Raw genomic sequence first — 14628 nt, forward strand, 5'->3', positions numbered from 1 at the left:
ACTTTACGAAAATGGGTCCAGAAGACATTTTTGTTTATTTTAAGAACTTCTTTTATGCATTGAATCTATCCCATGTTCATTTATACATCATATTAGTATATTATCATATGGAGTAAAGTGGGCCCCCCTTTTACCTACAGTTTCCCCTTGATACACATTTTGCAGAGGCTAAGTGAATCCATGATCAGCTTTGAGACAAGGGTACAACAATATATAACATACCGGGGATCGAATCCTGGCTATCTAGTTGGTAAAGAAATGGCATACCGACTACGCCACCTTGGCTAACTTTCTTCATTTTTATTTAAGTTCGTCCCAACCGGGGCTCTTTTCACTTAATTATGTAACACTTACCTCAATTTTAAATTCTACCCAATCCAACCTGGCAGGCATAAACAGAGGAACTTTGAGGACAGTTGAAAGCCGCATACTTCTCAGGGGAACGCGTGCAATAGGTTGCGCCCCACGATCACACACCAATTTACCTAAAATGTACCTATACGTGGTCCTGCGTGGCGTAATCGCTATTGCTCTCACTTGGGTGCGAGTGGTTTCGGGTTTGATTCCGAGTGGGGACAGTCGGTCGAAAAAGTGTAAAAGATTTTTCAGGCCAGCTATTCTAAGTGAGGTTTTTCTTATTCGCACCAGGCAAATGATGGGATTTCTCACATAATGTTCTCAGGCCGCTTCCTTCTTATTTCCCAAGTAGTGTGGTCGCCGAGGGACATCATCCCTCATACATGACGTTCTTACATAACCGAAAGGTCACAAATCTGAAAATGTATATACTAAACATTAAAAGTATTCAAGCATTTTGACTGAAACCTTAATAGTAAGGAGATTACTTCTGATACATTATCAATACGTTTGTAACTACTGAATTTGACACTTTACAAAACGTTATCATCAGATTACGAGCTCTTACTTTTGGCAAGATGATGCTGATTTGTGAATTGAATTAACCATCGAGCTCTAACATATCTAATTAGTCAAGTGCGGCAAATACGTAAAATAAGTAAACAATATCGTTTATAGTTTAGTACCAGAGCATCTTCGTATATAGGGAAAGCTCAAGGTTCAACATCCCAAGAGTTTATCGATTAGTCGGTTTCTTTCTATTTTCGACCAACTTCGTTGTTTCTTAAATGGTTTATTTTTTAACTGTCCACACTTAACAGTAAATTTTAAGCTCTTACAGATTTCATTATAATTTAAAAGTGTTTACATGATTAAAGCTGCAAAAGTTTAAAATTTATAATGAACAAGTTGGAAACCAAAATTAACAACACTGAAGTACTAAATCAAATGTTTTGTTCTTTGTTAAAAAAAAAACATTAATTACACAGAAGAAAACGTAAGTGTTTCTACATATGTATATTATTTTATTCCAGTGTCGAGTGCTGCTTAACTTGAGAACAACCCAGCCATTTGAAGAAGTTCTCGAAGACCTCGGACAGGTGCTGAAGATGGTAGGGGCGAAGCGAATGTACACAGTCTCCGGTCAAGAAGTGAGTATCTCATTTATTATTTTACTTTTGTCCCGGTGGGGACACTCAGTCTAAAATGTGTAATAGCTTTTTTTTAGGCCAGCCATCCTGAGTGAGAATATTCTAGGTTTTCCTCATACACACTATGCAAATGCCGGCGTGGTACCTAAAATACAGGTCCCAGGACGCTTCCTTTCCTCCCCCTCCCCGAGAGACGTTATCCCTCATACGTAATGGGATAAGGCCACAGATTCGGGTATTGTCCCGAAATATGTATCTATATATATAAAAGAGAACGCACAAAATCCTTTGTCCGCTCATCACGCTAATACGGCTGAACCGATTTCTTTCATTTTTGGGGGGTTGTTAGGATTTGGACCCTAGATGGTTTTTATCATATCACTTTAATTTTCAATTACCAGTGTCTTGAGATAATTGACCATTCAGGTGTCCATACGTACAAATCCTTTGTTATTAGTTCATCATATAAAAATAAACGTACTTATATGCAACCCGCATGACCCTGTGACTCGGCGGGTTAACATAAATGACAGGCGCTATAAATCACTTGAAAGCGAAAAAGTAAAAATTATCTAAGTAACAAAGTTTATTGCGTTCCGGGATGACCGCAGCGAAGCGGGGCGGGTTGGGGTGACCGCAGCGAAGCGGGGCGGGTTAACATAAATGACAGGCGATATAATGTTAACATTAGTGCAATCTTCTATGGTTTTTATCATATCACTTGAAAGCGAAAAAGTAAAAATTATCTAAGTAACAAAGTTTATTGCGTTCCGGGGTGACCGCAGCGAAGCGGGGTGAACGCTGCTAGTAAATAAATAAATAATTTTTATTCTTATTCAATACTATTGTGGGCTTTTGTGGTATTGCGCATTGTGCATTACCAATATAAAATGTGATATAAAAATGCTGCTAAAAGTAACTACAAAAAGATACAAAGAAATTAAGAAAATTTTCTTGTGAAACAAAAAAATACTCTTCAAATAAGGAAGATAAGAACCATATTAGAGTAAATTAAAAAGAGAGCAAAATAAATGTTTGAATAATTGTTAAGAATTCGCATTCTGGTGGATCAGTTGGCTTGGAAATTGGGAAGAAAATATATATACAATTTGATTATAAATATAAGTAAGACATTAGTTATAGGCTGAAGTATGGAAACATCTAAGTTCGAAACAGATGACACAAAAATAATACCGGAGTGTATTTTCATACTGCTGATTTCCCTCTAAAAAAATGTACGTTATCTATACAGTGTCCACATTTGCACGATATTTCACTGTAAATGCTCCCTATCAAAATAATAGAAAGATTTATAGTTTGCAACATAGTAAGATATGCGAAATGGTAACACTATGGGTGCGTGGTAGCGTCTAGCCATTGTTAGTGGTATATTAGATGATTGTCTCGTCTGTAGTATGTCAGGCAGTGTAGTGCGGAAGTGTGTTGAAGTAAGTAGACGATTGTAATATAAAACGGGAAAGCTTTCTTATACGGCGTGACAAACATCTTGGCATTTGAAGGCGGCACTCCAAGTTCCCTTTAAACGCTACTAGCAAATGAGAGGCCAGCGGTATTGCCACGTTTATTTTGCACACATCCACGTCTATCCCCTGTCACCTGATCGCGCTGTAGTCTGGCTGCTTACCTATAGCCACACCCCTTTACCACTTGGCAACGTCACGCCAGAGCTTGCGTTTTATTCGTTGAGCTGAAATGCCAAGATGTTTGTCACAGGCCTTAGTTTCAGAAAATGGTGCAAGTATCTGTAAAGTGACGAGTGTGTTAGGTGTTTTGCAAGGAACATTGTTCAAGGTCATGATCCCATAACAAAACTATATAACTCATGGTGAAACTTAATTGAAGAAGAAAAATTGTGGACGGAAAAGAAGCCTTGTCAGTAACAGATATTATCGAGCATTAAAGAGAATTATCATCAAGAACCATGTAGAGAATGTGACAAATAGACCTCGTATCTCAATCAGTATCTGGAACAACCTATTGCGATCAGAGTCCGGGACCTGTTGCATAACCTAAAATCCGCAGCCAGGTTGCAGTTTCCAAACCGCTAATTACCACCAACAACGCTTTAGCGCGGAGAAAACTGAGCCAGACTGCAAACGGGCCGCCGATCATTGAAACGCATAATGTAGTTCTATGAGTTTTGTTTCACACATTTCCAATAACATGGATTGTTATATGTGGCAAACATATAAACAAGCTTATACTCCAAACTGTCTACTCCCCATCAGCTCTGGGATGGGTTTGGCCGCAATTTTCTGGTATTTTATGATTACACTCAAAAGACTCACTACTGCCCGTGAAGAAGATCGTAGTGGCTCAGGTTAGAGCGCTCACCTCCGGACCGTGGGGTTCCTGATTCGATCTCAGCTTGCGCCAAGTTAATTTAGTGGTGGACAAACACCGTATAGTGGTTTTCTCAGGGTTCTCTCGTTACTTCCCACTTTCTTCATTTCATCATTTCTTTCTTTATATTATCATTATTATTATTATTATTATTATTATTATTATTATTATTATTATTATTATTATTATTATTATTATTATTATTATTATTATTATTATTACTATCAAAGTCTTCCTTAGCCTTGGAGCATCATCATGGGTCAAAAAACTAAAAAGAGTACTACTGCCAGCGACAATGCGATGATGTAGATATCCATGTGCATCCTGTAGTCGAGATGTTTTCACCCAATGACGGAATTTTCAAAGATGAGAATGCGCCAATTCTTACTTCTGGAGCTATTAAAAGAGTAGTTTCATGAACACAGGGATGAACTACAACACCTTACCTGGTCTTTTTAATCCCCAGACCTCAATATTATTGGACATCTATGTTCAGTCAGCTCTGAAGCTCATATTCCGGTGTCACAGGGATTTTTTACCCCTGGAAAGTTTTACCCCCTGGAAAATTTTACCCCCTGGAAATCTTTACCCCCTTGTCGGTTTCTGGTAACTTCAAAGGAAAAGTCAAAAGTCACATTAAAAATTCATATAATTGAATGTGATCTCTCAGTGTATGCACTCACTTTTGTCATGATGGCTTTAAATCCGAAGATTTGGTAGGGGGGTAAAAATTTCCTAGGAAATTATTACCTCCCTGTCGGCTATTGATTACTTCAAAGACAAACTCAAATGTTACATTATAAATTGATACCATTCTGTAGTATCTCTTAACAGACACAGTCACTTTAGCCAAGATGGCTCTATATCCGAAGATTTGGTAGGGGGGTAAAAATTTCCTAGGAAATTATTACCTCCCTGTCGGCTATTGATTACTTCAAAGACAAACTCAAATGTTATATTATAAATCGATACCACACTGTAGTATCTCTTAACAGACACAGTCACTTTGGCCAAGATGGCTTTAAATCCGAAGATTTGGTAGGGGGGTAAAAATTTCCTAGGAAATTATTACCTCCCTGTCGGCTATTGATTACTTCAAAGACAAACTCAAATGTTACATTATAAATTGATACCATTCTGTAGTATCTCTTAACAGACACAGTCACTTTGGCCAAGATGGCTTTAAATCCGAAGATTTGGTAGGGGGGTAAAAATTTCCTAGGAAATTATTACCTCCCTGTCGGTTATTGATTACTTCAAAGACAAACTCAAATGTTACATTATAAATTGATACCATTCTGTAGTATCTCTTAACAGACACAGTCACTTTAGCCAACATGGCTCTATATCCGAAGATTTGGTAGGGGGGTAAAAATTTCCTAGGAAATTATTACCTCCCTGTCGGCTATTGATTACTTCAAAGAAAAACTCAAATGTTATATTATAAATTGATACAACTCTGTAGTATCTCTTAACAGACACAGTCACTTTGGCCAAGATGGCTTTAAATCCGAAGATTTGGTAGGGGGGTAAAAATTTCCTAGGAAATTATTACCTCCCTGTCGGTTATTGATTACTTGAAAGACAAACTCAAATGTTCTATCACAAATTGATACCACTATGTAGTATCTCTTAACAGACACAGTCACTTTAGCCAAGATGGCTCTATATCCGAAGATTTGGTAGGGGGTAAAAATTTCCTAGGAAATTATTACCTCCCTGTCGGCTATTGATTACTTCAAAGACAAACTCAAATGTTATATTACAAATTGATACCACTCTGTAGTATCTCTTAACAGACACAGTCACTTTGGCGAAGATGGCTTTAAATCCGAAGATTTGGTAGGGGGGTAAAAATTTCCTAGGAAATTATTACCTCCCTGTCGGCTATTGATTACTTCAAAGACAAATTCAAATGTTATATTATAAATTGATACCACTCTGTAGTATCTCTTAACAGAAACAGTCACTTTGGACAAGATGGCTTCAAATCCGAAGATTTGGTAGGGGGGTAAAAATTTCCTAGGAAATTATTACCTCCCTGTCGGTTATTGATTACTTCAAAGACGAACTCAAATGTTATCTTATAAATTGATACCACTCTGTAGTATCTCTTAACAGACACAGTCACTTTAGCCAAGATGGCTCTATATCCGAAGATTTGGTAGGGGGGTAAAAATTTCCTAGGAAATTATTACCTCCCTGTCGGTTATTGATTACTTCAAAGACAAACTCAAATGTTATCTTATAACTTGATACCACTCTGTAGTATCTCTTAACAGACACAGTCACTTTAGCCAAGATGGCTCTATATCCGAAGATTTGGTAGGGGGGTAAAAATTTCCTAGGAAGTTATTACCTCCCTGTCGGCTATTGATTACTTCAAAGACAAACTCAAATGTTATCTTATAAATTGATACCACTCTGTAGTATCTCTTAACAGACACAGTCACTTTGGCCAAGATGGCTTTAAATCCGAAGATTTGGTAGGGGGTAAAAATTTCCTAGGAAATTATTACCTCCCTGTCGGCTATTGATTACTTCAAAGACAAACTCAAATGTTATATTATAAATTGATACCACTCTGTAGTATCTCTTAACAGACACAGTCACTTTGGCCAAGATGGCTTTAAATCCGAAGATTTGGTAGGGGGGTAAAAATTTCCTAGGAAATTATTACCTCCCTGTCGGCTATTGATTACTCCAAAGACAAACTCAAATGTTACATTATAAATTGATACCATTCTGCAGTATCTCTTAACAGAAACAGTCACTTTGGCCAAGATGGCTTTAAATCCGAAGATTTGGTAGGGGGTAAAAATTTCCTAGGAAATTATTACCTCCCTGTCGGCTATTGATTACTTCAAAGACAAACTCAAATGTTACATTATAAATTGATACCATTCTGTAATATCTCTTAACAGACACAGTCACTTTAGCCAAGATGGCTCTATATCCGAAGATTTGGTAGGGGGGTAAAAATTTCCTAGGAAATTATTACCTCCCTGTCGGCTATTGGTTACTTCAAAGACAAACTCAAATGTTATATCATAAATTGATACCACTCTGTAGTATCTCTTAACAGACACAGTCACTTTAGCCAAGATGGGTTTAAATCCGAAGATTTGGTAGGGGGTAAAAATTTCCTAGGAAATTATTACCTCCCTGTCGGCTATTGATTACTTCAAAGACAAACTCAAATGTTATATCATAAATTGATACCACTATGTAGTATCTCTTAACAGACACAGTCACTTTAGCCAAGATGGCTCTATATCCGAAGATTTGGTAAAGGGTAAAAATTTCCTAGGAAATTATTACCTCCCTGTCGGTTATTGATTACTTCAAAGACAAACTCAAATGTTATATTACAAATTGATACCACTCTGTAGTATCTCTTAACAGACACAGTCACTTTGGCCAAGATGGCTTTAAATCCGAAGATTTGGTAGGGGGGTAAAAATTTCCTAGGAAATTATTACCTCCCTGTCGGCTATTGATTACTTCAAAGACAAACTCAAATGTTATATTATAAATTGATACCACTCTGTAGTATCTCTTAACAGACACAGTCACTTTGGCCAAGATGGCTTTAAATCCGAAGATTTGGTAGGGGGGTAAAAATTTCCTAGGAAATTATTACCTCCCTGTCGGCTATTGATTACTTCAAAGACAAACTCAAATGTTATATTACAAATTGATACCACTCTGTAGTATCTCTTAGCAGACACAGTCACTTTGGCCAAGATGGCTTTAAATCCGAAGATTTGGTAGGGGGGTAAAAATTTCCTAGGAAATTATTACCTCCCTGTCGGCTATTGATTACTTCAAAGACAAACTCAAATGTTATCTTATAAATTGATACCACTCTGTAGTATCTCTTAACAGACACAGTCACTTTGGCCAAGATGGCTTTAAATCCGAAGATTTGGTAGGGGGTAAAAATTTCCTAGGAAATTATTACCTCCCTGTCGGTTATTGATTACTTCAAAGACAAACTCAAATGTTATATTATAAATTGATACCACTCTGTAGTATCTCTTAACAGACACAGTCACTTTGGCCAAGATGGCTTTAAATCCGAAGATTTGGTAGGGGGGTAAAAATTTCCTAGGAAATTATTACCTCCCTGTCGGTTATTGATTACTTCAAAGACAAACTCAAATGTTATCTTATAAATTGATACCACTCTGTAGTATCTCTTAACAGACACAGTCACTTTGGCCAAGATGGCTTTAAATCCGAAGATTTGGTAGGGGGGTAAAAATTTCCTAGGAAATTATTACCTCCCTGTCGGCTATTGGTTACTTCAAAGACAAACTCAAATGTTCTACTATAAATTGATACCACTCGGTAGTATCTCTTAACAGACACAGTCACTTTACCCAAGATGGCTTTAAATCCGAAGATTTGGTAGGGGGGTAAAAACTTCCTAGGAAATTATTACCTCCCTGTCGGTTATTGATTACTTCAAAGACAAACTCAAATGTTATATTACAAATTGATACCACTCTGTAGTATCTCTTAACAGACACAGTCACTTTGGCCAAGATGGCTTTAAATCCGAAGATTTGGTAGGGGGGTAAAAATTTCCTAGGAAATTATTACCTCCCTGTCGGCTATTGATTACTTCAAAGAAAAACTCAAATGTTATATTATAAATTGATACAACTCTGTAGTATCTCTTAACAGACACAGTCACTTTGGCCAAGATGGCTTTAAATCCGAAGATTTGGTTGGGGGTAAAAATTTCCTAGGAAATTATTACCTCCCTGTCGGCTATTGATTACTTCAAAGACAAACTCAAATGTTATCTTATAAATTGATACCACTCTGTAGTATCTCTTAACAGACACAGTCACTTTGGCCAAGATGGCTTTAAATCCGAAGATTTGGTAGGGGGGTAAAAATTTCCTAGGAAATTATTACCTCCCTGTCGGTTATTGATTACTTCAAAGACAAACTCAAATGTTATATTATAAATTGATACCACTCTGTAGTATCTCTTAACAGACACAGTCACTTTGGCCAAGATGGCTTTAAATCCGAAGATTTGGTAGGGGGGTAAAAATTTCCTAGGAAATTATTACCTCCCTGTCGGCTATTGATTACTTCAAAGACAAACTCAAATGTTATATTACAAATTGATACAACTCTGTAGTATCTCTTAACAGACACAGTCACTTTGGCCAAGATGGCTTTAAATCCGAAGATTTGGTAGGGGGTAAAAATTTCCTAGGAAATTATTACCTCCCTGTCGGCTATTGATTACTTCAAAGACAAACTCAAATGTTATATTATAAATTGATACCACTCTGTAGTATCTCTTAACAGACACAGTCACTTTGGCCAAGATGGCTTTAAATCCGAAGTTTTGGTAGGGGGGTAAAAATTTCCTAGGAAATTATTACCTCCCTGTCGGTTATTGACTACTTCAAAGACAAACTCAAATGTTACATTATAAATTGTTACCACTCTGTAGTATCTCTTAACAGACATAGTCACTTTAGCCAAGATGGCTTTATATCCGAAGATTTGGTAGGGGGGTAAAAATTTCCTAGGAAATTATTACCTCCCTGTCGGCTATTGATTGCTTCAAAGACAAATACAAATGTTATATTATTAATTGATACCACTAAGTAGTATCTCTTAACACACACAGTCACTTTGGCCAAGATGGCTTTAAATCCGAAGATTTGGTAGGGGGTAAAAATTTCCTAGGAAATTATTACCTCCCTGTCGGCTATTGATTACTTCAAAGACAAACACAAATGTTATATTATAAATTTTTACCACTCTGTAGTATCTCTTAACAGACACATTCACTTTAGCCAAGATATGATTTTATGAATTGATATTATACCCTGTTATTTCTTAACAGACGTACTGATTGTCGGTAAGATGTCTTTATATCAGAAATTTTATAGGGGTGCTTATACTCTTGTATTGGTTCTGTGCTACTTCAAGGATAAGGTCAAATTTTTACATTATAAATTGATGTTATACCGATTTATGTCAACAGACGCACTCACTTTGGGGACGATGAAGGATGGTTTTATTTTCGAAAGTTCATAGGGAGGTAATATATAAAGAAAGCTAAAACTTATTTTTATTTTAAAGGAGATGTTGAAATATCAAATTTGATGACTCGGGTTTAATAGAGCCCGAAAATGTACACGTTTTTATAAGATAATTTTCATACGTATTCTTCGCTTCCGCTTTGAAATTCCAAAAATCGATTCTCTGTGATATATCACGTCTCAGATCCCATGTACTGACCAAGCTTTAAGTTTCTAAGTTCAGCGGTTGTACATACGACTTGAGAATCTTCTTTTTACAAGCCTTGTACGTTGTTCTGGTGGCTAGCTCGCACTAGCTAGCTACGCCATTTTCAACAGTGTTGACAACTTTATCAATGTTTATTATATCTCCGGTACGGTTAGAGAAATCGAAGTGTTGTAAACGGTAAAATAATTTGAACATTCCTTGCAAACCACACATGTAACTAGATATAATATTTACTTAAGATTTTTGTAAATAAAGACTTTCAAAAAATACAAATTTTCAACCCCTGTAACTTCGTTTCTATTCATTCGAAAAATGTCATACCATGACCATGATATTCAGCGCTAAAGTTCTTTCGAACTACATTATCCTGTGCATCTCTGTTGTGCTGTGTCTGCGTTAGAGGCTTCCAAACTTCGGATGTTTGTGATACCATAATATCTTTAACTTGTAACACTGATTAATAAAAGTAGTATTTTAAGTTTACATTTAACATGGTTAGAAATGTGTAATAAACTGACGTAGTGCCATTTGAAAAAATATAAATTTATATTTGGTTGGCAACACTTGTGAATTTCTGTCTAAACCCGTTATAGCGGATGATCACGATAAATTGTCTACCATGTGTATATAGGGACAGAGAGAGGAATAAATTGCAACAACGTTGTTTTTAATTGAAAGATGTGTTTTATGTTTACAATCATTTATGTTATAAACTGTGTAATAGTAGTTATCAAGATTATAAGGCAACTAATATCTAATATTTTACACTGCAAACTAGGTTATATTTTGGAATCAAAGTCTGCTTTCTCAGTTGCAAATAACAAAATTTAAAGTTAGATTTACTTACCTTTGTTTCAAAAGATTGTTTATTCTCTATATATTTTTCTTCCTACGTGTTCCACACTGTCAAAAGAGTAAAATCGAGTTTCAAAATCAATATTTTCCTTTCGATGCTACTAAATCCTTAAATCTCGACTACTAGTAGAACAAGTCAAGAGCTGCTTTCACGAACGAAACTATGAAATATTTTTTAACAGTGCAGTGTTTCGGAGGAAAGTTTCTTCCTCCTTTTATACTAGGCCGCTAATATGTAAGATTTGAATTGTTCCTCTTGAAGAGCAACTTATACAAATTTCATTGATATAATAAGAAAACAATTAATAGAAATTACCACTTTGACACTGCAACCATCTTAAGACACCTGGGGGCGCGGTGGCTCAGTGGTAGAGTGTTCACCTCTGGTGCTTGGGATCACTGGTTCGATCCCAGCTCGCGCCGTGTGGAGTTTATGGTGGACAAACACCGTACTTGTGGGCATTCTCGGGGTTCTACCGTTTAATCCCACTTTCTTCGTTCCACCATTTCATTCATTTCTCATAATCACTGTCTCCTTTATCCTAACCGGCATAGCCGTAGGACGTAAAACTAATAGATTTCATTTCATTTTTTTCTTAAGACACCCTCGTCAGACAGCAAATCACGTGCAAAACATGAAAAGCAATTATTTCCTAGGAAAACAATACCGACTATCAAGTTTTTGGTCATGAAGCCAAATTTTCGGACATAAAGCAATCTTGACCAGAATGATTGCGTCTGTTAAGAAATAACACGGAGTAGCATCAATTTATAATATAATATTTGATACTATCTTTGAAGTAAACAAATAACCGACAGGCGGTATAAATATCTCAGGAAAATATTACCCACTATCAAATTTTCGGACATAAAGTCATATTGACCAAAGTGAATGCCTCCGTTAACGAACAACACATAATGGTAATAATTTATAATGTAACATTTGATGTCTTTAGAGTAGTGCTCTCAACGGGTCGGGTCGGGTCGGGTCGGGTTGAAGACCGACCCGACCCGAACCGTGACCCGAATTGACTGACCAGACTCGACTGACCCGAACCGTGATCCGACCTCATTGACCTGACCCGACAACCCAACCCAACCAGATCCGTAACCCGACCCGAGCTCACCCGATCCGAGTCGGGTCGGGTCGGGTCACGCGTCGCGTCGGGTTAACCCGATCTGTTTGAGAGCACTATTGTCACGACACTGGGTGAACGCCAAAATGCACTCACATTGGGAATTAAGCCCGGACCACGTGTACCGAAGTCTTACACGTTAACCACTAGCTAGATCGAACGGGGGATTTGTATATACATTTTAATGAATATTTGGCACTTTTGAGGTTTGGTTATTTCTTTTTATAACTATTAACAACGTCCGACGTGGGAAAAAATTATTTTTTTTCTTGCTTTAATTCTATGTGACGAAAATTTTCTTCAAGGTCAGTGTTCTCACCTGCTCGGACGGCAGGGGGTCTTCTCGGAATGCAGTAGCAAGAGTCTCTTGGCGGAGACAAAAGGAAATCGTTTAATTACACTGATAAGGGTTGAGGAAACAGGAGAACACCTGTGATTTTTTCCAACCCTTCAAGTTTCATTCCAAAATAGGTTCTTATGATTCCGGGACCCGTGCTACTTTGATTTTTCTTTCTCGGTAATTAAAACATATTTTACAGTATATATAGTTGCACGTAACAAGATACATAAAATGAATTTTGTAATTTAAAATTTAAAAATACAGTATGATATTTAATTATAAAGTACTAATTTTATTTCATCACTTTCAGCCCTACAAATAAAATTCAAACGATTCGCTCCCTGGGTCTTGGTCATCAATACTGCGTCTTATTCTTTGTCTTGCAGTCAAGTATTGGTCCTGCATTTCGTAGTCTTGGTGGTCTTTCATGCTATATAAGAGCCAAGAATGCTCGCCTCATCGGTACAAATGAAGACCAAGTGTGATTTTGATTATGGTCTTTCATACTATACGGAAAGCAAGAAAATACGCTCATCGCTACTTGGTGATCACCAAAAGAAGGCCAAGAGCAAGATTACTATGCAATTCGTCTTGCATATCCAATCTTTATCTTGCTCTTGTATCGATGTCCTTGGGCTTGGTGAAATAAAATGAAATATTCAGTTTAAGGTCCCTCGATTCTGCACCGAGGCTAAGGGATATGGTGACCATGAGAAATGAATGAAACGGTGCAATGAAGAAAGTGGGAGGAAACAGGAGAATCCCGAGAAAACCCACTACACAGCGTTTCTCCACCCCAAAGCCTACTTAGCACAAGCTGGGATCGAACCATGGACACTATGCACCAGAGATGAATTCTCTACCACTGAGCCACCGCAGCCCTGCTTGGGCTTGGTCGTCCATATCCAATCTTTCTTTTGGCCTTACTTAAACAACTTCTAGTTTTGTTCTAAATCCAGACTCCATATTGGCGTAGATATTAATATTACAGTCGATTGGAAAAATCAATCTTCCATATTTAAAAATTAAAGTACACACAATTACAAAAATAAGCATTTACCATAAAAGTACTAGCTTCAAGTGTTCAAAATAGATTTATGGTTTCTATAAAATCAATAGAAAATTGCTATTTTCAATTAGGCAGCTAGTAAAAAACAGCAGTTTTCGACTCCAGCCGAGTTTAAGTTCAACCTAAACTCAGTTGACCAAAGTGAACTGACCCGATTGACCCGATCCGACAACCCGACACAAGCTGACCAGATTGACCCGACCCGATAACCCGATCCGACTTGACCCGATTGACCCGACCCGACAACCCGACCCGAGCTGACCCGACTGACTCGACCCGAGTAGACTAACCCGACAACGCGACCCTTGCTGACCCGACTGACCCCACCCCACAAACCGACCTGAGTTGACCTGATCCGACCAGACCCGTAACCCGACCCGAGACGCGTTTAAGAGCACTACTTTGGAGTAATCAAAAACCGACATGTGGGTATAATTTCCTAGGAAATTTTTACTCCCCTTCCAAATCTTCGGATTTAAAGCCATCTTGGGCAAAGTGACTGTGTCTGTTAAGAGATACTACAGAGTGGTATCAATTTATAATATAACATTTGAGTTTGTCTTTGAAGTAATCAATAGCCGACAGGGAGGTAATAATTTCCTAGGAAATTTTTACCCCCCTACCAAATCTTCGGATTTAAAGCCATCTTGGGCAAAGTGACTGTGTCTGTTAAGAGATACTACAGAGTGGTATCAATTTATAATATAACATTTGTATTTGTCTTTGAAGTAATCAATAGCCGACAGGGAGGTACTAATTTCCTAGGAAATTTTTACCCCCCTACCAAATCTTCGCATTTAAAGCCATCTTGGCTAAAGTGACTGTGTCTGTTAAGAGATACTACAGAGTGGTATCAATTTATAATATAACATTTGAGTTTGTCTTTGAAGTAATCAATAACCGACAGGGAGGTAATAATTTCCTAGGAAATTTTTACCCCCCTACCAAATCTTCGGATTTAAAGCCATCTTGGCTAAAGTGACTGTTTCTGCTAAGAGATACTACAGAGTGGTATCAATTTATAATATAACATTTGTGTTTGTCTTTGAAGTAATCAATAACCGACAG

The 14628-nt window shown here is 37.3% G+C and overlaps 1 protein-coding gene across 3 annotated transcripts in view; it reads left to right on the forward strand.

Annotated features, from left to right (window-relative positions):
* The window catches only part of DCX-EMAP (Doublecortin-domain-containing echinoderm-microtubule-associated protein), a 386324-nt gene that overhangs the window by 139992 nt on the left and 231704 nt on the right, over positions 1–14628 (forward strand). For all 3 annotated transcript variants that reach the window (XM_081740217.1, XM_081740218.1, XM_081740219.1), the window contains exon 3: positions 1392–1508. In XM_081740217.1, coding sequence (XP_081596343.1) covers positions 1392–1508 — 117 coding nt within the window. The remainder of the gene's footprint in view (positions 1–1391; positions 1509–14628) is intronic.

Source organism: Thermobia domestica, chromosome 15 (assembly GCF_964235325.1).
Source record: "Thermobia domestica chromosome 15, izTheDome1.hap1.1, whole genome shotgun sequence".
Taxonomy (NCBI): Eukaryota; Metazoa; Arthropoda; class Insecta; order Zygentoma; family Lepismatidae; genus Thermobia; species Thermobia domestica.